The sequence below is a fragment of the Falco rusticolus genome, chromosome Z, assembly GCF_015220075.1.
Source record: "Falco rusticolus isolate bFalRus1 chromosome Z, bFalRus1.pri, whole genome shotgun sequence".
NCBI lineage: Eukaryota > Metazoa > Chordata > Aves > Falconiformes > Falconidae > Falco > Falco rusticolus.
The window spans coordinates 84,350,588-84,376,085 of record NC_051210.1 but is presented as its reverse complement, the minus strand read 5'-3'; the positions used below and the strand labels follow the sequence as shown (position 1 = coordinate 84,376,085).

The 25,498-nt window shown below is 38.4% G+C and overlaps 1 protein-coding gene across 6 annotated transcripts in view; it reads right to left on the bottom strand.

Annotated features, from left to right (window-relative positions):
• Positions 1-25,498, bottom strand: part of NEDD4L (NEDD4 like E3 ubiquitin protein ligase) — a 194,104-nt gene that overhangs the window by 100,715 nt on the left and 67,891 nt on the right. For 4 of the 6 annotated variants that reach the window (XM_037373202.1, XM_037373198.1, XM_037373201.1 and 1 more), the window contains exons 3-5: positions 17,218-17,299; positions 11,688-11,726; positions 8,824-8,877 (exon numbers count right to left, since the gene is read on the bottom strand). In XM_037373202.1, coding sequence (XP_037229099.1) covers positions 8,824-8,877; positions 11,688-11,726; positions 17,218-17,299 — 175 coding nt within the window. Of the gene's footprint in view, positions 1-4,126; positions 4,248-8,823; positions 8,878-11,687; positions 11,727-17,217; positions 17,300-25,498 lie in introns of those variants that run through there. The other 2 variants (XM_037373196.1, XM_037373197.1) reach the window with 2 other exon arrangements.

The window sequence follows — 25,498 nt, the reverse complement described above, 5'->3', positions numbered from 1 at the left end:
AGGTCAAAATATTGTAGCAGGGCTGCACTGTGTAAGGAAGGTCTATGGAAGTGTTGAATTCTTTAGATTACATTTCTAATCCTAGATAGAACAGAAATGAGCATCTTCTATATATACGATTTAACATTAGGTACTATTTTAGTAACACTGTTAAACACTAGAAAATTTTCACCAGCAGTTCCTATAAATCAATCAGCAATCTCACTGACCTGCTTTCTCTTAGGTCAAACACATGAATAAATAATCCCCAATATGATTAAACAGGTTTGACTCACAGATGGTTCAAGGTTATAAATTTGCCTAGCAGTAGTAATTTTCTGAGTGGATTACTATCTAGTCTTTGCAAAGTTTTGCCCTCAAAGAAATCTATTCCAAATCAGAGGAAGTCACTAAGGTATGAAGGGGTTACTAGCAGCCTTTTTACACTGAGGAGGCATCACTGAAACTGGAACAAAATAACTAAGAGGAGCATTCATCCCCTCTAGAAAACAGTCAACATCCTTGTGCTATATAATACAACGATACATTAAAATACATTATTATATGATTCTGAAGAAGTTTTCTGAATAAAATTAATCCTCATCTGCATTGCAGTCATGTAATTGTCAGTTGCTAATTACTAGTTTTCTAGAAAGGTTCTAGCAAACAACTCTGCCTTTCCCCTAAACAGCTTTATTAACAGTAGTTGGCTCTGCTCTAGGTGATGAAAATTATTCCTGATCAAAGGCAAAGCTCACCATTGACACCATCTGAAGTTCACTGCCTCAATGACAGGCAGAGGTCTCCCACGAAAGCGTTCCCATTAAAACAATGGAACTGGATCCCTTTCCCACCAAAATTCAGGGCATCAACTTAAGAATGCAGTTTTGAATGACCTATAACAAAGGGCAGAGTAAGACAGGGAAGGGGATGTTACAGCCTTTGGGAGAGGCAGCAGCAGAGAAGTAGCAGTTCTAGTTCCTTAATTTCATTGAGTCATCGAGTTACACATTCTGTGGATTAGGTTTTTAACCACTTCCCATAGATTCCACACGAAAGCCATCACGTGCATTGCACATGGTCACCCACTTTCAGATAAACCAAGTTTTACCAGCATGTCTCAGCTAGAGTTCAGGCAATCAGTTGCTGGTTTGCCACAGGGCAACAGCCCAAACAAGGCATGGGACCTCAGTGCCCACATTCAAGTCTCCTAGGCAGTGCAAAATGCAGAATTTTGGCCCAGTTGCATTTATCCTAGCTTGCTCTTTTTGGTTTACGTGCTCCAAACCCATTAGATATCTTAGGAGCCTAAGTAGAGTCTCTGTACTTTCACAACAATATTTATTCTAAAATTATTTCCAAGACAGGAAAATAAAGCTGACTTGTGAGAAATGGAGTCGAGAGTTGCCATTTCTGTTTCTTAACATAACTCAATACTACTACTACTACTACAACATTTTGTTATGACACTTTGTATTTTTATCACAACAAAGATGCCTTTGTCTAGTCTCTAAAACAGTTGTCCAATACACAAGATTTTTGAAGTGTTTCCCAGCAATACAGCTATGCACTCACAGATCCCAAATTATAAACAATGTATTTGTTATATGCCATGGTATATATACACATTTAGCAGTAGCTATTGCATTAAATATAAAATAACATAGTAGTCAAAAGAATTTGTAACAAGGCTCTCAAAAAAATTTTTCACAATTGGACATAAGCTCATACTTTACTTAATATTTTATAATGACTTGTAATGAAATACATCCTGCTTGCCGAAAAACACTTCAGTATAAAACTGAAGATATTTGAAAGGTCATAAACACTTGGTAGCAGTAGGACTGCAGACGCCCGCTTGAATGTTTTCACTCAAGATAAATAAGGCTGTAGCAGCTGCTGCTTACAGCCCCAGGCCCAGGCCCTATATAAATCAAATACACACAAACTTGTTTAACTGGAAGAGTCTAGAATTTTTTTTTTTAAAATGCTAACAGCTATAAAACACAGCGACTTTTCCCATCAGCTTAACAGAACAAATATTTCAGGTACATCCTTAATTAGCATCATAGCTCCAAAGAAAGTTCTGTGGGATAGATTAAAATTGACACCTTGCTAAAGAATGTTTTATATGTTGACAAAATAAAGCAAGATTTTCACCAAAATGATTTCAATCTCCACACTTCCTATGGCATCTTGCCTAGCCAATTATCTCTACCCACAATGTTTCTGGGCTTACTACAAACATGAGAAAACACCACCCAGAAGTTTTAAGTTTCAATTAATTCTTTGTTTTTTCAAAGTTTTTGCACTGAAGAATGCAAGTACCATTTGGACTGAGTATCTCTGACTGCCATACTTCACGGCTGGCTAAATTGATTTCCCATGGTAACTATAACTAACAGCACGTAGGAACAAATTTCATAATTCTTCTCTGGAAACACTGAAATATGTCCTTGGTATGTGAATCATTACTACAGTGAACTTCAAAGAAGTGACTTCAGGGGGTAAATCCTTCAGAAAAAAATGTGTACTACTGCAGAGACACTGGGAGACATCTTTCTGCAAGCTGCACTGATCTGTAAACCTCTGATGCTTTCGTACTAGGTTGGACATACTATAGCTACTTATGTAATTGGTTATGGTGGCTCCCCATGAACAGCTATTACTGGAAAGGAACGAGGGATAGCAAATAGGCAAGGGAAAATTAGACATACTGGGTTTTTTCCCCATTTCTAGTATGAAAACACTTAACACACTGTACTGCATAAATGAAAGTCAAATGAAGAAGAAAATCAGTGAAGTTTCTGCATTCCAAATTTTCCTGCGGAAATGTTCGCAGGCTGGCAGAAAAGATAGCATACACTACTTAACAAAATTGCTAGCTTGCAAAGACTGAAATGAAATCTGTGCTGTCAAGGAATATTTTTTTTTAAAAAACTTTTTAAAAATAAAAGCTTAGGGATACTTTCTGATTTTCTACTCACAATGCCTACAGAAAAGCTAAAATGAAGGTTACGCTGGAGTAACTTGGGGGACTCTTAGCTTTTTCATAGGAAAGCTGCAGAGTCATCATACAGCCTTGCTGCAGTGAGCAGCTGTCTTTTATGCTACCTTTCACTGAAGGAAGGTGCAGGAGAACGAGAACACACAAATAACGAAGAACAAAATCTCTTGTAGTGAATCCATTTTCACAGCTGGAGACAGAGTGCTTACTATTCTATATACAGCATCACTGAGCTTAGGAACTCAAGTGGGCAGTGTTAAATTGCACAGTAATGCAATTTAAGCAAATGACTAATCTAAACCCTTAAGTTTTATTCCTACTTTGGTCTTTTAAAAAGCAGCTTTACAACATAAAGCATCAGTACCTTCCCATTATAACATAGAAAACCCAGAAGATTAATTTTGTCATCTTAAAGCAAAATCAAGGCAAATACAAACAACAGAACAGTTTACTAAGTTCAGCCAAGCCACCTGTGCATTCTTTGATCAGGACTTCTGGCACACAAAAACAGAGGACACATTTTTCATTACCAGCAATGTGTCCCCCCCTGCCCACCCCCCCCCCAAAAAAAACCAAAACCCAAACCCAAAACCACACAAATTACTGTGAAAGGCAGTGGTTTTTTCCTAACTTCTTGGTACCTAATCTAAGTCAATATCTTGATTGGAATTACTGTAAGATTTCTACAGTCTTAGCTAATATTGCATTACAATACATACTTTAAAATCATGCAGAGGTACACATACACATGTGTACATTATACTTAGAAGGTGTAAAAGTATTTGGTTTTAAAAAGTGTGCATGAAGAATTCTTCATGCAGCAAGGTCTCAGGCAACTATATTAACATGAACACTTAATTTGTCATTTGAATGTTCTGATTTTTCAAAATCTTTCCAGCTGATGTAACAATGACTTAAGAAACATGTGACATTACGATCTCAAAATATTACACTGGATGTAATCACAATGGAGAGCAAAGTTACGTTAGATTAGAAATAGAGATGATTTGTGATTTGCTCCAGAGAAATGCAGAACATTCTAGCATTAACAATGGAAGTGCTTCAGTTGCCTCAAGCCTAGAAGCCTTTGCATGGCAATTCTGTACTTTAGTAGCATAGCATACTCAGCATCATACTTACTGCGGTACTGGCTGCTATAGGACCAGGGGTGCCGTGACCCTCTTTACCAACAACCTGATTTTGTTCTTCAGGACCACGGGTGACAAGAATTCTGAAGTGCTGCTGCCTTGTGTTTTGATCTGGTCTGATTTTAAACAAGCATCCCTGCCCTTGAGGAATCCGCTCTACTGAATCGCTTCTAGACATTTCTGACCCGTTCCTGCCATTTCCATGCAGTTCTGAATTCAATCCATCAGCTGTGGGGCTAATTTCTTCTGTTGGTGGCTGGACAGGGTAGGAAGTACTCCTTTCTAGCCGTATTCGAGGATACCTGACTAATCTGTCCCCTTTGGTTCCAGTAAAACCAAAGTTATATTCACCTCCTGCACCTGTACCACTTGTCTGTGGTTGCTGTAACTGGAGAACAAATAACTTTTTCCCTGAATTTGCTGACATATCTGGCACATGTTGCAAAGACCAACGCCGGGGTTCAGGGGTGGGAGCATTATTTTGAGCATCAGTACCAAAGGGTAGTAGAGTAACCTGAGGCACGTCTGCACTTGAAGCCCGATGCTGAATCCTCAGACCACTTACGTTTAAACCTGAAGCTGCTTCATTTGCCTCACCTTCTTGGGTAGCTGATGAAGCATCCTCACTCTGGTTATTGGAAGGAATAGTACAAAATATTCTACGATGACAGCAAACAGTCCCATTAATCTGTTGCCCTAACTCTTCCGTCAGCCTGGGTGGAGAATTTTCAGGAGTCACCTCTGGACAGCTTGGAGAAGAACGGTTTTCAACAGGGGATGCATAAAGTTCCCTGAAGTCTGAGAATTTACAAGGAAGTGCCTTCTCAGGAGATTCCAGGGTTGCGTACTCATCTGCGCAGCCGTTCGCAGCTTTGCGCTGAAGAGAGATCTGCATTGACGAGCTTCTCATTGGACGCGCATCAATACTGTTCAGCAGCTGGGGAATAAACATGGATGTACTCCTTTTTAAGGAGCCCACTTCTTGCAAATCGCTGCCACCACCATAATCTGCTCCGTGTCGGGAGAAAGTGTGAGGACTGTTTCTTCTTGGCAAAGTGTGGAATGTCATGAAAAAGTCATCTTCTCTCTCCCGGTCGAGGATCTCTGATTCGGGGGCTGTGTTGCTTCTCCCAGAGCCAAAATGAAACCGCAGCCGATGGGCCATGGTTTTACAGAGAGAAGAAAAGGAGAGGGAGAACAGCAACAATTCAGGCACTGCCAGAAGTTAAAAACCAAAGACAGAAACTCCAAGAAAAAGTGTCCCATCTGCCAAACTGTTAGCACTGCAGCCCTGATAGCGACAGATAGCAGAAATAGCCCAAGTGGCAAGCAGCATTCCAGGCATGATTGGGTAAGAGCACTCAGTGCTCCTACACACTGTGACATAGGGTAGGATGGTGGGAGTCACGTGGCCTGGTTCCCTCTCTCCAATGTAAGCTAGTGGGGGTTTTCTTTTTTTTTATTTTTTTTTTTATGCCAGCAAGAGCCTGAAACAGCACCTTCACAGCTGCTCCTTTTCCATCAGAGAGGAGCGGCCCCAGCGAGAGAGCTCTCACAGCTGACTAAGGCAGCGAACACACTCGGCACTGCTATAAATCTAAACCACATCATATTCACAAGGCACATTCATATAAAGCACACACACAAACTTAACTACCACAAAACCACTTAAATTTAGTGTTAAAAGTTTAAGTCAACTCCACATGCAAATTAGAAAAATTACTTCAAGCTTAACATTTTGGTCTGTTACAGCATTAGGCTGTCATGGCAGAACATGAATAAATATAGCACGCTTATGCTTTCAATTTTAACTGTGCTCATAACATGATTAAGCAAGAAATTTCTTGCCTTTAAAAAGCCACAACTTTTACACTGTCTCTACAAACACAATATAACCTGCACTACCCTGCACAGTCCCTTTTAATAATTAAAAATCACAACAAAGCAATCATACACATGGCAAAGATTTCTCACACAATAAAAACAGCAGAAATATGCAAGATTGCAGGAAAGAAAGTTTCTTTTTCAGTTTTTACCAGGCAGTAAAGACAAGGGAAAACCGGAGACGGGTGTTGCATGTCGTTTTGTACTGATTTGTCTCAAACACTGTACAGAAACTCTGCCCATTGCTGGCCAGCCTCCAGTGAGAAAGTTAGCAATATTACGAGTGCAATTGCCAGCATGGAATACAGTTACGCTCTCCAAGAGTCAAACACCTCAGAAAAAGAACACACAGACAGGATACACCAAAATGTAAAGCAAAGATCCTAAATTAGCTCTATTAGATTGCAGAAATCCAGTGGTCTGAGGATACTCACACTTGAAGTGTGTTCACACTTGTTAGCTAGCATGTACTAGAAAAGGAACTGTTTACCATGAAGTGTGGCTTCGTTGCAATACATGGACATTTGATCCCTAGGAGAACCTAACAGTGTAGATTTTGTCAACAGCTCTGAAAATTTGTACGTGGAGGGTCAATACTCCGTCTAGACATTTAAACCTCTGTTTGCAAGCAGCTTGTTTTCAAAAGACAGAAAAAGACCAATGACAAGACAAATGGAAGCTTTAAACGATAGAAGTGCCAGCAGCCAGCACAATCCCCCATTGTTTTAAGTGGGCTATAAGCCAAAAAGAAAAACAGGAATAGCTTCAACACAGCAATAGTACTGTAGATTGCCTTGTGGAAGCACAGTTATTAATATTATTTTATATTATTTTTCAGAGAAAACATACTATCCAAGGACACAGTCTCTCTTTACACCAAAGATGAAGCTTGCATTGTATATTCTTTATTTTGATTGGGGGACAGGAAGGAAAGGATGTACTGCAAAGATAGTAAGTGCTTTGCTAATTGGGAATATGAATAAGAAACAAAGTTATTTTGATAAAACCATGCAAGTATTGACAATAAGTATTTCACAGGAAAGCCAAAATAATCAGCTCAATGTCTTCTCATTCTGTTAACATCACTTGATGGAAACCTACTGCTCTAAAACCCCCGAAGTACTTGCTTTGTTAATAGATCAGAACACCTTCTGAAAGGAAAGCTCCTAAGCTACCTTTGCAGGGAGGTTATGAGCTCAAGGGCAGACTGTCTACAGGAGCAGGACCACAAGAAGAAACAGAAAACGGTTCAACAATAAAGTAGTACCAAAAGTGTCAATATAAGGCCAGAACTGCATACAGTCACTTGGAAATTCTTAAGCAATATATCTGAAATGAGTATACCAAGACTCTTCTCAGCTGTCACTGCACATAAGATATTTCTTCTGAACCGCCACTCTGTTTCCCCATCACCCACAGCCATCCCCATGCATGCCACCACTTCTGTGGACCAGTGAAGCCTCTTCCATGAGCTCCACTTTGCCCTTCAGGCTGACACAAACCCCCAAGACACATGCAAGCCACACAGTAACATCAGTGCAGTCCTGAGCCTGGGCTTACATACTCTGCCTCACAGTTACAGTATTTCTGCTTCAGTGTTGTTTGTATCAGCTAGTGGGGGAAGAGGGCCTTAAAGCTTGGAAGAACTGACAGATGATCTCCTTGAAGTTCAAAAGGTATAGGACAGTTTTAATAGTGCAAGTGGTTGTTACAATCATTATGTCAATAAATATGCTCACAGTCAGCCCACTCTAAATAAACAGCACCACAGATTTACTGATTGACTTCCACCTGAAGGAGGACATAATCATTTTGCTCTATGTCCTCTTTTTCCCTGGAAGATTACAGCTTTTATGTTTTCCTTTGGTCTACATTTAATAGGAAGACAGAGGAAAAGCATATACTGTTTTTAAAGACAGATGTTTCCATACTGAGGGTTTTTTTGAATAAAAAGATCTTCACAACACTGATCCTAATCTTCACAAAAGAAACAAGTTTACTAGAGGTTGTACTGCACCCAGCCAAGAAAATGCTAATACCTGATCTCATAAACAAAGAGATGGCGTTAAGTTTTTGAAAGATAAGAACCCAACAAGTCAGTCACCCAGTCTGCCACTGCACTGGCCTATTTAACCTAGTATGTTCAGAATGACAGTATCACTTATATCACGTATGTCTGCGTGGAAATCTTAACTACATCATAACAAAAGCAAGAACCAGTAAGATACTGGAATACTTCTCTAGAAGAGCTACTGCATCAGACAAATTAAGTTCAAGACCAAAACCACTGACAGTATGCTGGGCATTATGAGGCAGAGAACTGAAAACATAACAGAGAGGATTATTTTGCTGTTACCTTAGACCTTCATACACCTGCACCTTGGGTGCTCAGTTCAGTGCAGCTCTGGTAACCACATCCCAAAAAAGGATGCCAAAGTATTAAAAGGTACAGGAAAGAGACGCTAAAATGATCAGGGGATGAAGCAGCTGCTTTGTAAGTGACTAAAAAGGTTGGGACTGCATTGGTTTGCAGTGGAGAAGCCTAAGGAAGAATATGATGAGGATTTCACTGTCAGAATACTGGGTTAAGGAGGAACATTTTGGTCTGACCCAACAGAGTACTACTTTTGTGTTTAATGCTCTATTAGTCCCAAACCCAGATGCTTTTTATGCTTCTATCTGCATTTCTTAGAACACTTACTTAAACAACAGACAGAAATACACCTTTCAGATGTGCTACATTTCATCAGCTGTGTTAATGCAGAGCCTTGTGATTAGTAAAAGACAATCAAGACAAGCACTCACCAATCTGTTTTCATCAAACACTTCAAACAGGAGACGATGATTGGTTGGGTTTACCTGTAAGAAAGTTAAAATAATGTCACTTTAGGTTCATTAGCTTGATGATAACAACATATGTGTACTAGTTAATACAGCGATTAAACCAAGGCAAACAGAACAGGACTAACACGTTTTATGAAACTCTTAAATTTAAACTGGAGCACTAGAACACTCTTTCTAAACCGCAGTACAACTAGAAATAGCCTAGCAGTTAACATTAAAAGCTCTTATTTACTGTGTTCAATGCAAGACAGTTACTGCATTTCTCTTTCTACAGAAAGCTCCGAAGATGAAAGGGCATGGCTGTGGCACACCACTGAGCAGCATGCTGTCATACCATAGAGAAGAATCTGGAGAGGACATCCCCAGGCAAACCAGGCTGCTTCTCCCTCATGCACCACACACCCCACACAGCCCCACATGCTGCAGCCAGGAAGGGCTAATGGGGCAGCTTCAGCTGCCCTGGGCACACCACAAAGCTAACTTGGTCTCAGGAAAGGTGGCCTGACTGAAGTGACAAGCTCTGTGTTTTGGGAACCAGTCCCAGGCTGGAAAGACTATCAGGACTCCCAGATTCTTTTTGTTTTACAGCAGCAAAGCTCAACTAAACTGTAGGGAGCAAGAGTTTTACTCTATTTATTTCAGGATTTCACAGTCATCTATATGTCCGTCATTCATCATTTATCTATCACACATGCCTGTGGAAAACCCAACAGAAGGCTCTCTGACACTTGAAAGCAGCAAATATACCTCCAGAAAATTATTCACATTGCAGTAAATTTAAGCAGAAAGACCACCAACATTTAAAAGGAAAAAACAAAGAACTCTAGCAGGAAGACAAAAACAGTGACTATTAAACAAGAAAAAAATTGTATGTTACTTGATCCACTTGATAGTTTTTTTCAGAAAAGTTTTGTAAGCCAGGTTAGTATTTCCAACTTGTTTAATTAAGAAAATTTAGTAATAGTATTCCACAATAATGGATTTTCAAGGTGTTTTAACAGATCTTCTATGGGCTATACATGTCATCTAAGCAACACAAATTGTGGCAGTTCTGTGTATTCTCTTTTACTGGAAAAAGTAAATTATTAAAAAGGCTACCTCAAATAATATCAGTTAAAATTGTAAGCATAAATATACCTAACAAGCTTACTTAATCCTGAGCAAATGTATTTCACTTTAAAATACATGAATTTGCTCCTTACAGCCTTCTTACTATTCTGCATGTTTATGAGACCAGTATTCATATCTATATCTATCTATCTATTTATATAGATAAATATATTCATAAAGATGGGCTCATGGTGCTGCGGTCATCCATTTCAGAATCACTTATGCAGTCGGGATCAAATTTGGCAGAGCCTGAAGTATCTTCAAATAGATCAACAGTCTAAAACTTACTTTCACTTCCCTTTCCTGTGGAACAGTCACGATCGTGAGCTCCCTGGATAGTTTGTGCTCTATGCTGAAGGCAAGGCATTTGAACACTTCACCAGAAAATTCTCCTGTAGTAGGGAATGACTTTCTAGTAAAATTACAGTCTTAAGACTCCTCTGTATTTTTACAGGCATGTAGCTTAATTTATCTCATGGTAACTTCTGTAACAGGGTGTGCAAACATCAAAAACCATTGTGATGAAAATAGAAAACCTTCGGTCCAGTTGTAATTTAGTGTCAAGACAGTTCCTATGAACTCCATGTAACTTCTTAAAGTGTAAGTCTGTATTTTCAGACTGTATTTCAGTGTAAGTCTGTATTTACACTTCTTAAAGTGTAAGTCTGAGTACATTATAAAAATCAAAATATTTCACTAGATAAAATTACTTTAGATGCGTATTACCCAGCTGAAAAACCTAGAAAAGTTATCTGGTACATGTTTAAACATATAAATTCCACTTAAACCTCAAAAACCTGTGTATTAACAATTCTGTTGGTGTGAACTATCTATCTAAAGATCCTATTAGCAAAACAGTCAATTGCTAACACTCTGTAAAAAATGTTCAATACGGTACCAGTTTTTAACACTCTAAAATGACATCTTTTCTCAAGCACTTGTTTAAGATTAAATTTTAAAAAACACTGAAATTCCACATACCCTTCTCTTGTGAAAGCTACAGCTGGGTTAAAACTAAGCCATTTTTCTTTGGAAACATTTTCAGCAACTAAAAGTTATCACCCTTCTCATTTATATTATGTTTGTTTTGATAATCAGTATTTTAACACCTCCTTTACCACTTTCAAATATTTAAAAATATTTTTTCTGATACAAATCACTCAGTTTTAGGGATAACTTGGCTTTAATGTTAAGCAAGAACTGGAAAGATTAAAATGGAATGATGGGGGGAAAAAAAGCATATTTTGCCCTTGTGGCAAGTAACATAAAGGCCAAGAGAAATTACTTTTTTATATCTTCCTTCTCTACTTTTCTATTTCATTATTTTTTGCCATGATAACTTAAACTTCATACAACTCTTGGAAATAACTGATTATTTCCTACTGCATTAACATTTTAAAACCACAGCAAACATGCTCTGCTAAAAATATGTTTTCAAGTAAGAATAATTTTTCTTATTGGTCAGATGAATTAGCTCATAACTTACTCTAAATAAAAATCTCAAATTGTGAAATTGTCCATTTCTAATTAATCTTATGCCAATTTCTGCTGATCATTCCATCACTACAGGAACAGAAGAGCACTAACATCAGGCTGTCTTTTTAATGTAAATATATAAACAACAAATAAAAAATAAGTTTCTTCCCAACCTTATAAAATACCCTGTAATTAACGGTATATGTTATAATAAATATTGCAAGTAAAGGGAAACTTACTCTAAAATAAAATTCTTCATTCCATTTTGGATTCAGTGTCTGTAAAAGAAATAAACATATTTACATACTAAAATTTCTTTAGGTTTTCCATTTTGCAATCATCAAAATGTGCATGCAAGTGACAATTTTCTAGAAAAAAAAAGAAAAAAGTATGTCATAAAAACTTGAAAAAAAATACTGCCATCAAATTATTTAGAAATTCCCTACTGAGCAAACCAAATGTGGGAGGATATTTGAGTCAGATTATCCTATAATAGATGTTAAGTATAAATAGGGTTCTGTGAGTAAAAGGCAAATGCTGAGCACCTACAGAAATAAAACCCGAAGACGTTTAATTCTCAAGATGCATTTAAACCCCGATTAAAAAAAAAAATATTTCTTAAACACAGGGCAACTTTAGGGCTACAAAAATAAGGACAGAATTATACTGTAAATAGGAAAAAAAAAAAGACAAAAGAAAAGATTATTTCCTTTGAATAGGTGATACTCTTCCTAATCTCCCTCAGCCTGTAGAGGATTTTAATTCTTTTTTTTAATAGTCTGAATAAGATACGTTTATAGACTGCAACCTGAAGGGAGATCAAGCATGAAATAATAAATTGATTAAAAGACATCAGAACCACAAACAATAATCTGGGCAATTCAAATTTGGGTAAGTTTAAAAGCAAGTATGTTATGTCCAATGGTTTATTTTCACGCCAAATCATTCCCTCATTCTCTCACATACCAGAGATTCACCAGAAGAGCTGACAATATGAATTGGCTCTACACCCACCAGAATTTTGTTATAGCAGAGGAGAATCTTAACTCCTTGATATAGATACAATAGATTTATCATGTCCAGGATGCAGTGGCCTTCTATACTGCATTCCTCTACAAAATGGAAATATAGGAGTCATACTGTAGGTCTGCATGCACTCCTAGGATCACATCATGCTGACAGCTGTACATCCTCCCTTCTGCTTCAAATTAGGGCTGAACCTCAAGCCAAGATGTATGTGACTAATTATCAATGAAATTTGAAAACCTTGTTCTAGGAAATTTAGGGGGAAAAAAGACGACAAAAGGAAATAAAAGCATAAAGAAAGATCAAACTCTAAACCTATACAGGCAGCTATGCAGGTGTTAACAGTCGTACTCTCAGAAAGGTTTTACCTGCTTATCCTAAACAATCTTATGAGAAAGTAGGAAAACAGGTCATAAAACACTATTGTAAAGGGTAGAGAAAAAGAATAAAATGAGTATAGGTGAAGGGCAGGGATAGAGGTTGAGGGCAGAGAAACTTTCAGCTTTTTTGCCTTAAGAGACACAAACATATTCAGAAGAAAAAAAAAAGTAATAAAAAAATTTAAATACTTGTATTCATCAAATGTGGCTGTTATTGGCAAGAGAGGTTCCATGTAATTTAACAAATGAAGCATGGTCTCATACTAAATTTGAGGGCACTACTGTCCATCAATAACACATTTATTTTGAATGCAGCTTAACCACAAATACAAATTTCAGGAAATATTTGATGTATTAGGAAGCACCATTTTTGGTAAATGCCTTGGTAATTGGCAGAAATTTCCTCCACCTTGCAAGTCAGGCAATTAGTAGGTCAAGTCAGAAAGTACTAACACTGGAATCCTAGCAAAGGAGAAAAACACTGGTAAAGAAAGGCTCCAGACATAAGTACATGAATAAATTAATAAAGGATATTAGCAGGGAAACAACAACAAAAAGACTCATCAGCAAGAAGAGCTACATCCTAAAAAGGGCAAGTATCGTACAGATAAAGAACTGCCAAGAGTCAAGCTGAGTTAGATCTTCCACAGGATATGAGAACAAACACAAAGGTTTTTCAACCATCCAAATAAAACGAGAACATGGAAAGAAATGATGCTACTAAGCAATGAAGCTCAATGGGGAGACTAAGCATATTTAGATATGGGAAATTATATTTAACATTACATATGGGAAAGGCAGAATAACTAAGAGGGTTTGGTACGAAGATAGAAGTTGTCCCAACTGATGTAGAAGTGAAGTCTTCAGAGCTCAGCGCAGTAAAATTGAGGAAACTGGTTAATATTCATCCAGAATTTTGGAAGAATTGACATATGAAATCAGAAGCCTATCAGCAGGAATTTGAAGAACATACTTGGCATCTTACAAGATCATAAGATGGCAAACAGCAAATACAGCTTTTTCTGCTACAGGAAGAAGAAAGCATTTCTAGCAGGCTATTCAAAACACAGCTCCAAAAGGAAACACAAGGCATTAATCAAATCTTACAGTTGGAATAACTAAACGTGTGGAGAGAAGTAAATCAAAACAAAAGGCCTCAGAAATTCAACACAGCTACATCATGCCAGATGAATCTGAATTTTTTTCTGATAACTTTATTTTTTCAGAGTAAGGAAACTGCATTTAATCCTTTTGGCTGTAGCTAAGCACTTCAATACGGCTAGGTCCCACTGTACAGTAGGACACGTATCAAGACAACTGCACAGGTAATGTAAAGGAAAATAAAAAGGGGAAATGCAGTCCCTTCTGCCTTCTTGAAGGCACTCCTGCAGGACATAAGTTACCCATTTAATCTGACAAAGACAAAACCAAGTAAAAATAAGCTAGTGAAAGGCTAGACGCCATCATATAAAAAGAAAAGTTACAGAGCTGAAAGAGTCAACTGGCAGTCTTTCAGAATCACCTGAGACTGATTTTGCTCGGTATTTTTTCATTAATAATTTTAATTCAAAAAAGAAGATATACTAATGATGTTTGCCGTTTATGAAATAAACAGATTGCAAATTGCATAGGAAGAATACTGCTTTGAGGGCAGAAGTCTTGAGATGAAATTTAACAATTCAAACCAGAAATCACTAACCAGAACTTTCCAATAAATGAGTTGTTATTACTATTATGGAAATTACTGAGAAAGCCCAGGCTTTAAATAACAGTTACAAGAAACAGTGAAAAAAGGCAGATGCAATCACAGGAATCCATTGTCATCATCTCATCCTCAGCCCTCTGTCTACAGTTGGGTGGCTGTGCAAACATCATCCTTTTTCTCTCCCTTCCTAGGGCAGCCCTAACATCCATGAGTTCATCTCTCCCTTGATACATTCAATACAATATTTTACCTCTTTACTACTTTTATTTTTTAATAATTCATGGTGGTCTCCTCAGAAGCTTTGTTATTCTCCTTTCACATGGATCCAAAGCTGGTAAGTATTGCTTCAGATCAGCACTGACATTATGACATTATTTTCAACCTAATGCTCTCATTTCAATCTCTCCTAACTTCTTGCACTACAGCCATTACATTTTGAATGTGTAGGAGCCGAATATGCCATGACTTTCATGCCTTTATACCAGCAACACCTTTTCAAATAAGGATGACGCTATTCTTAATAAGTAAAAAAATATATATAATTAAAAGAGGAATCAGAAATTGACTGAAACTCTGGGTGTGATCACCATTATTTCCTAAGAAGCAAGGTGGGGGTGCGGGGAGATAAAGTCCTATATCCATGCCACTCTTCCTGTCTCCTCTTCCACTCCCCATGGATTTGCTACAAAGGATTTCTCCTGAAAGCCAAAGGGTCCTTGCACCTTCATGACGTGCCTCATATCCTCTCTGCTATCACAACTGTCCTCAGTTTTAGTCACAAAGTTACAGAACAGTTGAGGATCTCCAAAGGTCCTTTCCAACATCTAGACTTACACTACCTCACACTGAAATTCTTCCATTTCATTGAAGTGAAAGGTGAAAGACGAAAACCTCCTTCCCATCTTCAGGCATCTGTCCATTAACAGAAGCTACCATACTATTTTTGAGACAATAAATAAGCAGTACAAGAACTAGACTTTTCTAGACAGTCATTTTCCAGTAAGACATTATTTTTCAGTAATCCTGAAGCATACATTTTGCAAACATGCCCACGAAAGCAAAGGAATAGGTTGTTCATAGGGTGCAACTGTTGAAGTGCCTCTGCCTGCCACTGAGTCCTCTGCAGATGAAATGAGTTGCCATTTTGTAGCTGGTAAAGTCTACTCCCGCACTGCTATTGATCCAAAATTACTACAGTGGTCCAAATTGGTTTTTAAACAAGAAAATAAACCTTCACATACAATCATTCTTATATTATAAGGAGTAGATGAAAATAAACATTTATCACTACACAGACACAGGTGTACTGATTTAATAGTTTCTCATTAATGTTACCATTCCATGAGACAAAGTAATCAGTCTCACACTTCAGCAAGAACACCTTAGTCAAAATTATACCAGAATTATAATAGACAGCCTGAAAACGACCTCTCAAGCCTAAGCATTTTCCATTCATTTGATTTCAAGAACAGGACTTGATTCTATGCAACTATGTCCCAGGAAACAGCATAACAACAAGCACACTCTACAAAAACAAGACACACATATCGTAAGAAAGTCTCCCACATACTTGTATGGAATTGGCAATAAATCTTGAACTTATTTAAGGAAACAAAAAAATGACAGTCCATAGTTTTACTATAGTAACAAACTAGGTACTCATTTTTTTGAAAAGTTAACCTTTTTCTCACAAATTTTACGTGAGAAAAAAAAAAACTAAGCTGGATGGGCTATCAAGAACACACTTAAAATGATACAATAAATGTAAAAATGCTATTACCAAACAAGTGCCAATGGCTAATCAGAAAATGCTTTACAAATTACTTTACTTTCCAATATCAGACATGCCCTGGGTCCTGTGAAAAGTTCTGCTTTCATCTTCCACACTACCAAGATTTCATAATCAGTTTTCTCATGACACCTAATGTTCTGATTTTAGAACAGCATCATTCTATTTTGTATTTTCAACAAAAAAATTCTCCTCATTATTCTGTTTTGCAATATTGTTTTCAATTGAATCATTGTTGATTCTAAATACCTTCATAAAAATGACAAGTTGTTATTTTTCCCTTTATTTTCATATGGATTATCACTTTCTTCTCTCTGCCATCACTACCAGTTAAAAAAAAAAAAAAAAAAAAAAAAAAAATATAAAACCAAAATAAACCCTTTAAAATTTTTAAGGCGCTGATAATGATAAATATCCCCTGGTGGAATTTTTGTTTTGTGGAATGAAATTTAGAAACCAAATAAAAATTGATTTTTGTTTTATTTAAAAATTAAAAATTTTCAGTGTATTTCCAGGCTTTTCTTAGAGCATATCTTCTGTCATTTGGCTACTTTAAATTCCAATATTAAGAAAAAGGAAATTTTGAAAGGGAACATTAAAAAGTGATCATTTTTGCTTAAAGTCAATAAACCATAATTTAAGTTCAGTTTCTTAGTTCTTTATTTCAGCTATGTCTTTCATTAAAATATGACCTTGATAAAAGAAACAGTGAATGATGTAATGAGATTTGACAAGCCAAGCAAAAAACCCCATTATTCAGTTGCTATACATGTATGCAACAATTTCAGTGTTGTGTTGTCATAGAATTGCATTCCAGTATTCTTAATACTTCTAAACAATGTAATAAAAGAAAACCAGTATATACATACCTTTTTAATAGTTTTGGTCTGCACAAGAGCAAGTTCTCTGTTCTCATCCGCTACATACAAGGAAAGTTTCACATACGGGTCACTGCAAAAGAAGTTGTCATAATTAATGAGAATATAATTTTACAGCCAAATATCATTTCAGTATCAATGTGTCATTTAATTGGATAACAATGGCAGCTCTAAACACCTCTAGTGAAAGTGTTTTCAGTGAAACCTAGTAACTGTAGTAAACTACTGAAACTTTTAAAATATGTGTTTGAATATGCTCAGTTAAATACTGACCACAGCATTAAAGATAATTTAACTTGCAGCTTGTCCCATTGCTATGGACAAGAACCACTTGGTAGCTCATCAAGATGAGCAGCAGTCCATTAAAATGAGTAAAGTAAAATTCTGAGCCATGAGTTTTAGAAGATGCTCACTGTAAGTAACCATTAGAGGCTGAGAAGAAAGGGAACAGGAATTACCTTGAAGAAGTGGTTCTAATTTCATTGAACCATAAAACCCAGCTGCATGGCTATCATCGGTGACACCAGTGTGCCCCTTCTGTCCATCACCCCTGCCTAGATCCTGGGCTTTCCTACCCACGCCATGGGTCTCCTCCTCTGGTCCACTGTGGTGCTCACTGCGAACAGATGCTTGTACACGCATCACACAGGCAATCCATCTCCTGAGTGCCCCCTGAAAGCTGTCATGGACCCTCTCCCCATCTAGTACGCTTGCCTGGACCCAGGGCCTCCTACTCACTGGCTGGTCCAGCCTGGGGTATGCTAGTGAGCACCACATCTACCCTCCCACGCATATCAGCTCGGGGGGAGATACAGACTCGGGGGGAGATACTCTGCCCCCCAAGAGCCATCACCCAGACTGTGACCCAGAGCCCCACTCCAGCCACTGGCACTGAGCCCCTCACCTGCATCATTGATAATCTTAATGAAGAAGATGCTCCCTCCTTCCTCATTTCCTTCCATTCCAAATACAGCACACTGACCCTGCTTCAGCATTTCCAGGCCCTTCTATTTACCAGGGCACTGAAGATGAAACACTGTCACAAAGGTTTGCACAAATGCTTCAGCCTCCATTCAAATCCAACTTCCAAGGTCAATGAAGAAGAACAAACATTAAATTTGCAGCTATGGGGTGTTATAACCACTACCTTGAGCTCTACAGAGTACCACTAAAGCTATTTTCCATTAGTTTATCAGCACTTAGGGAAAATCTTGCCCACCATGCCAGAACCCGCCAGCATAGGCAAACCTGGCCTCAGATCCACACCCCACACACCCCCCACTACCAACCCCATGTCCTCTCTTCAGAGGGAGAAGGAAGTAGAGATAGTCCAAAGACCATACAGCTCTCTACATCAGACACCTTTCAGATGTAACACGTTCCGCTAAAGGAGGTCACTGCTTTCACCCTAACTCCAGCTGCTTATCACTGTTACTGTGCTGTGGATTTCTACCGTCCAAATCTGTGCTAATTCCTTTCAGCAGGAAGACAGTCGCTACCAGTAAGGGGTGGTGTGGAGGAAAGCTCCATGACACCAGTACGAGACAGTCTGCTAGATCCTTCCCAGTACCAGTCAAAGAATGCTACATCTGTTGGGAGGTCTAAATATTAAAGGACTCCACAAGATCTGAAGAAGGGAACCTTGTATGCTACAGCAACCTTAAGTATGCTAGTGCAGTTTCCACAGTATTCGCAAGTAATACATTCAAATGTAACCCTTCTTTTATGGAATAGACTAACATGGCCATGAAAATGATCCAAGGGCTGCAACAGATCTCCAGTGAAGAAACGCTGGGACAGCTGGGGTTGTTCAGCCTGGAGAAGAAATGGTTCCAGGCAGACCTTCTTGTGGCCTTTCAATATATAAAGAGGGCTGTCATGGTTTAATCATAGCTGGCAACTAAATACCATGCAGTTCTCACTCACTTCCCACCATCCCGCAGCAGGATGGGGAGGAGAATCAGGGAGGGGGGATGAGAAGGCAACACTCAAGGGTTGAGATATAATAATGGAAAGGAGAGAGAAGGGAGAGAAGAGAACAAGTGATCCACACCACAATTGCTCACCACCTGCTGACCAATGCCCAGCCAGTCCCTCAGCAGTGATCAACAGGCCCAGGCCCACTCCCTCCAGTTTATGTACCCAGCACGGCATCCTATGGTACGGAATATCCCTTTGGCTGGTTCGGGTCAGCTGTCCTGGCTGTGTCCCCTCCCAATTTCTTGTGCCCCTCCAGCCTTTCCGCTGGCAGGGTCTGAGAGACTGAAAGGTTCTTGACCTAGTATAAACATTATCCAGCAACAACCAAAACTTCAACATTGTTCTCACACCAAATCCAAAACACAGCACTGCACCAGCTACCAAGAAGAAAATTAACTCTATCCCAGCTGAAACCAGGACAGAGGCTTATAAAAAAAGACAGAGAGAGACTTTTTACTAGGGCCTGTAGTGGCAGGACAAGGGGCAACAATGGTTTTGAACTGAAAGAGGATAGGTTTAGATTATACATAAGGAAGAAATGGTTCCCTGTGAGAGTGATGAGGTGCTGACAGAGGTTGCCCAGAGCAACTGTGGATGCCCCATCCCTGGCAGAGTCCAAGGCCAGGCTGAACAAGGCTTGGAGCAACTGGTCTGGTGGAAGGTGTCCCTGCTCATGGCAAGGGGTTAGACTGGATGATCTTTGAGGTCCCTTTCAACCCAAACCCTTCTGTGATTCTATGTTGAAAGGACCCAACTGGTAGGAAAACATTCTGCAGAAACAGACTAACTTCATACAAGTATAACAACAGAAAGTGGAACTGGAGCAGTGCCTCTGCTTGAAAAGAAGAAATGGGTAGAAGAGTAAAACCAGGACACCAAACTGCTCTAATGCGTCTCTTTTGAGACTGCAGCACTGTCAATTGGATTCCAGGCTATGATTTCTTGAAGGAAGGATAAATAACAGACACTCGTTCAGAGATTCAGACACTCTCAAATACCTTTCTCTGATACTTTTTAGATTTAAAAAACAATTTTGTGGCATTATCACTACAGAATAACCAGAAGTCAAGTGTTCACTATACTAGATACTTAATTTACTTGGAAAATAAAATACCACAGTAAAGTGAAAATTAAGTAAGAATAAAGAAGAAATCATGTTGGATTGATTATTTATATCAGCAGATGCACATAAATGCATCTACTTAAACTGCAATTAAATTCAGCTTTAAGCACCAAGGTTTTAAAAAAAACAAAGAATCATGGTGATTAAGAAGAAATGCTGATACTGCTTTGAATTGCTTAACATACTGTGCTGCCTAATATTTACTGGCAAAAAAGCCTATTACAAGAACCAATAGAAACTAGATATTCATTGAAACCTGCAGCTTGCTGTGTGTGTGAGGAATCAGAGCCCTTCTGACATAAACCTATGTGAAGGAAGAAGTTTGTATGGAAGAAGGATTAAAACGTGAGGTGAAGGACTTTACTGGGCTCTGAAAGTCTTAAACCCAAACCCAACACTGCTCAACACTGAGAAACTAAGGTAGTTAACATCTGAATCCACAGAAGCATTTAGGCATGTTTGTGGATCTCACGTGCAAGCTTTTCTGCAGGCCTGGCCCTTAGTCTTAATTCAGTGCTTGGACACTTAAGTTCATGTCTAGGAATGTAGTTTTGCCTTTGGTCTTAGCTAGTCTAAGCTGCTGCTGAAGTTAACCCATCCTCTCCTCCACCTTTGGCCACATATTGCTGCATCAGTGCTAGTCAATCAGATCAGACAGCTGATGTGACTGAAAAAACCCTACAAAAATACTAACAGTAATTACAAAGTGAGAGTTTTCACATATAAAAGTTTCCAGAAGACAGGGAGGAAAAGAAACACACAGCTGGGATAAGGGGAGGGCAGGACCTCACTTCCAGTGGAAGCATGGACTCAGCTTAGCTTAAACTAATTGTAAAACCTCGCTCTTAGTTACTTCTGGAATTGAAGCCTAGAAAGTATTATTCTGATGACAATTTTAGCGCACAAGACATTGACAGTAACATGTAAAACTGAAACAAAAAGACCACAAGGGTACAGGTGGACCTACCTCTAAACATAACACTACTAGCTATGCACGCTTGAAAAATGTGAAGGTTCTTAAAAGAAAAGACTCTTTAATGCTAAAGAGGTGGGAATAACACCCTCCTAGTTTTAACTTATCAATCCATTCTTGGGCAATGCTGTTTTCACGAACCCTTAGAAATACTAGATTTTTTTAATCCTAAAAATATCCTGGACGAATCTTCTGCCCACAGAAATTGAAGAACTTGAAGGTGGCAACAGATTTTCTTTTTAATAGACTTCTTTTTAAACAAGAGAAGAATTTATTATAGATTTCAGTAAAGAAAATTTTGCCTTCACTGAACAGGCTACTGACATCTCTGCCTACTCTAAAAATGGAACAGACTGAACTGTACCAGCAAAGATCTCACTCCTGAATGTGAACTGGGTTAGATATTTTAACACTGCTTACTTACGTGCATTCATTTACTTAAAATGAACACGTAGTTGGACATATACTATAAACCAACATAAGATGACACTGCTCTGAGTAAAGCCGTCTCACACCCCCTCTACCCTGGCCACTTGGTTCTGGCCTTTGCACTGCCCCTTTCTGTGTGGCAGGACACCTCTGCCCAGAGCTGGGCATAGGAACAGATCAGAGCAAGCATTCAGCTTGAAGGAAGCACGCAGTGGCGAAAGGAGAGGTCACGTTCCAGCCCCATCACTATCCTGGCTCATTCAGTGTGCAAATGCCCTAACATCTGCTGTTCTGGGAAAGAGAGGATACACAGCAGAGGCGGGAAGGTGTATCAAGGGAAAGGACAGAAGCATTTCTTTTTAAGTCACAATGTCATCTTAATGTTTTCTAAAGTCTATCATCTGACTTACTGTGTCAACAAACTAAACCTTGCAAATAAGTAGAAAATAACACTCGTTAAGGACATCTTTAAGCCATGTGAAATGCACTGCCAACTTGGTTTTTGTTTGGTTTTTTTTGTTTGGTTGGTTTGGTTTTAGGTTTTTGAATAGCAATAAGCAGTTAAAAAAGAAGCCTTAAACAGAAAATAAGTAAACAGTAAAGAGGAAAAGAAACAAGACCTGAGACTTACGTTTCTTATCCAGATGCTGTGACTGATGTGATTTGACGATAGCTTATAGAAAAGGTTAAGTCACATTATCTGCTTTACATACTGCTAAATTCAGCATTTCATTCACAACTCTGGAAGCTGCAGCTGCCTAAACAAATCTGACAGTCGGCAGATTTTTTTTTCCCTGTGCTTTGAACTCATGATCTTTCCCAAACAGCTGTGAAACTTCATGTGAAAGGCTCTAGGAACTGAGGATCAGAGTGCCAAACTAATTTGCAAAGAGCATCTCCTTCACAGATTGTAGCTTCCAGGCTAAAGCTTCCTAAAAGAATTTAGTTATCTCAAGAATAATCATCACACACACAACTTCTGTTCACGCCATCAGAAAATAAGAGGACGTGACTACCAGATGCCACAGGACAAAACACTGAATTTCTAACAGCTTTCTTCTCCACTTGGAATTAGCAGTAAATAAGAAATATCGTTCAAATCTATTGCGTTGCTTCTCTCACCACACAGGTCAAACCAACCCAGCAAAAGCTTACAGGGCATCATCTTAATTTTTCTTCATTAGGATGCAGTATCACAGTAATCACACCAAGTCATGGCAAGGGCTAAAACAAGACATACTTCCAAAATCATGAATCTGGGTACGTTTTATGTCCAGATAAAACATAGATTGAAACTTATTTTCAAGCACCACACACATTAGTTCTTAGTTCAAGAGATATTACAGAAGCCTAATGCTCAAGGAACCACTTCAGTCAAATCCTCAAGCTACATCTTTGTTTGGAAAAAGCTGTGTTTTCACATTAATGTAATCAATTCAAAGGAACGTCTTAGGGAAAACAAGACAGTTTGTTATAGCGCACAGGTTTCAGCCAATTCCACTGGGGATAGCGTTCTACCACATGTAATTTCAGTGAAGTTAGTGTCTAAATTAAATTGAAATATAGCAAAATACATTGTTGCTGAATCTGCGGATCTTAAAAAAAAATAAATTAAAAATTGGATGATTCAGGTGTCTTTCTACTGCAGTATCTAGCCCTCCAGAGTTTAAGAAGACTCATCAGTTTCAGCACAAAGCTAACTATTTCCAACCATTTGAATGGGGTTGCAACTCAGCTGATAAAGCCACCAAAAGAGAAAATGCCAAGAAGAAGAAAGCAGGTGCTCCAAGCCCGCTATGCAAAGACTGGCCCTGGCCAGCAGGGACGATGCAGAATTCACTGGATCCAGAACTGGCACTGCAGCCTGGTGCCTACACCCCCTGATCTCCATAGCATCCCAGCACCCGGGCTACTCAGGCAGTGGAAAACTCAAGACACTACCGACGTCCTTTCCCACAGCTCCAGGTAACAGAAGCAATCTGCAGAGAGCAAGCCTCTCCATTATTTCGCATTATTATCCTGGACAAAGTTGGTAAATAGCATCAAGGTAAAGTAAATATTTACTGCAACTTTTCTCTAACCATGTCTCTTTTCAAAATACTGCTAAAATTGTATGTTACATTTCCACAAGGATTTCACTTCCCCCCATAAAACTCCTGACTGATTCTTACAGCAAGATTGCTAAACAAAACTTCCAAAAACTACAAAATTGTGCTTGAACAATGAGACACCTCATAGCCAGAATGTGTCAATGTTAAAGAGCATACTCCTTCTGAAGAGGAGCCATTAAAGATCTGCCGCTGTAGGGGCATTACTGTACAATAAATCATCACTTTTTTAATGCTAGGAACACTCGGACACTTTTAACTTTAGACTTCGTAATCTCAAAGGCCTTTTCCTGGCAAGTATTGTTAAAGAAATGGTCCAGTTTACAATAATTAAGGCTGGATTTTGTTCCTTTGTTTGCTTTGGTTTTTACAGTTTCTTTGTAACATTCCTCTTATACCCTGGTGCCATGCCATCTTTAAACTTCTGTTGATCACAAATGAAGGCTCATGCTCTTGAACTCCAGCACTACCTGCAAAACTTCTTCAGGAAATTCAAACTTATCTCTGGGCAGAGACACAGGAGAGTAAGGATAGTGAAATATCTCCATAATGAAAACATACATGAGAGATGAGGAGCCTTTTAACAAAGTGAGCTCACTGTATGTTCGAAGGCCTGTAATGGCAAATGTCATGTCCCTCTTTTAGCCTAAGTGAATCTAAGTGAAACATTCAACTACTCTAGTCATGAAAACAGAAGAATATGGATCCATCACTATAACACCTGCTCTCACACATTGATTTAGCCAAAAAACAAACACAACCAAACCAAACACAACCAAACCAACCAAACACAACCCACCACATCTAACCTGTGTTTCTAGACTCCCAGAAAAAAAAACCAAGAGACACACAAGAAATTAAGATGAAAGATTCAGGACTTCAGAATGCCTCTGAAATACATAAACACAGTCCAGACTGAATTTTCCGATGGTCCTATCATTAAATTCAAGTAAAAATAATAGCACTCGATCCCACAGTTTTTAAAAACACACATCCAAACAACTTCATAGTTGGTCCCTATGATCATAGTTTACAGATCTCAGTACCCACTGTATTTCATCTGAAGTTGAAATTAACAACTTCTTGTTCCAAATGTGAAGTTTCAAATCATATTGTATGCAGCTCATTAATTTAGATTATGTTCTATACAGAACAGTTAGAACACCTTAAAAAATGAGTATTTATCAGTGTAACTACAGTCAAGGAATTGGCTATGTTGGTTTTTTTAATTAATAAATCAGACAAAAATACTGTTGAATGGTCTAAGTAATCATACTGCAACTTAGTCCTTAATCCAGCACACATTAACCCTTTTTTCTCTCCCTTTTTCTTCCATTTTTGGTGCTACTCCCTAGTGTCCAGACTTCTGATTACGTTTGGCTCCTCCGTGCTATGTTTCAGCAAGCCAACCATGCAACATTCTGATTGTTCTTCAACGAATTTCTGAAGTAACGTGACAGTTTCCAACAGTCAAATATAGTTTGGCAATTCTTTATATTGCAGTTACATAAACTCTTAGTGATTATAATATATCTGACTAATATTAAACTTCTTATGGTTGGAATTCTATAAAACAAAACACAGAGTAAAGCTTTTAAGAAACTTATTACTTAGAATCAGGTTCAGATTGCAACAACTATATAAACCATCTAATTTTTA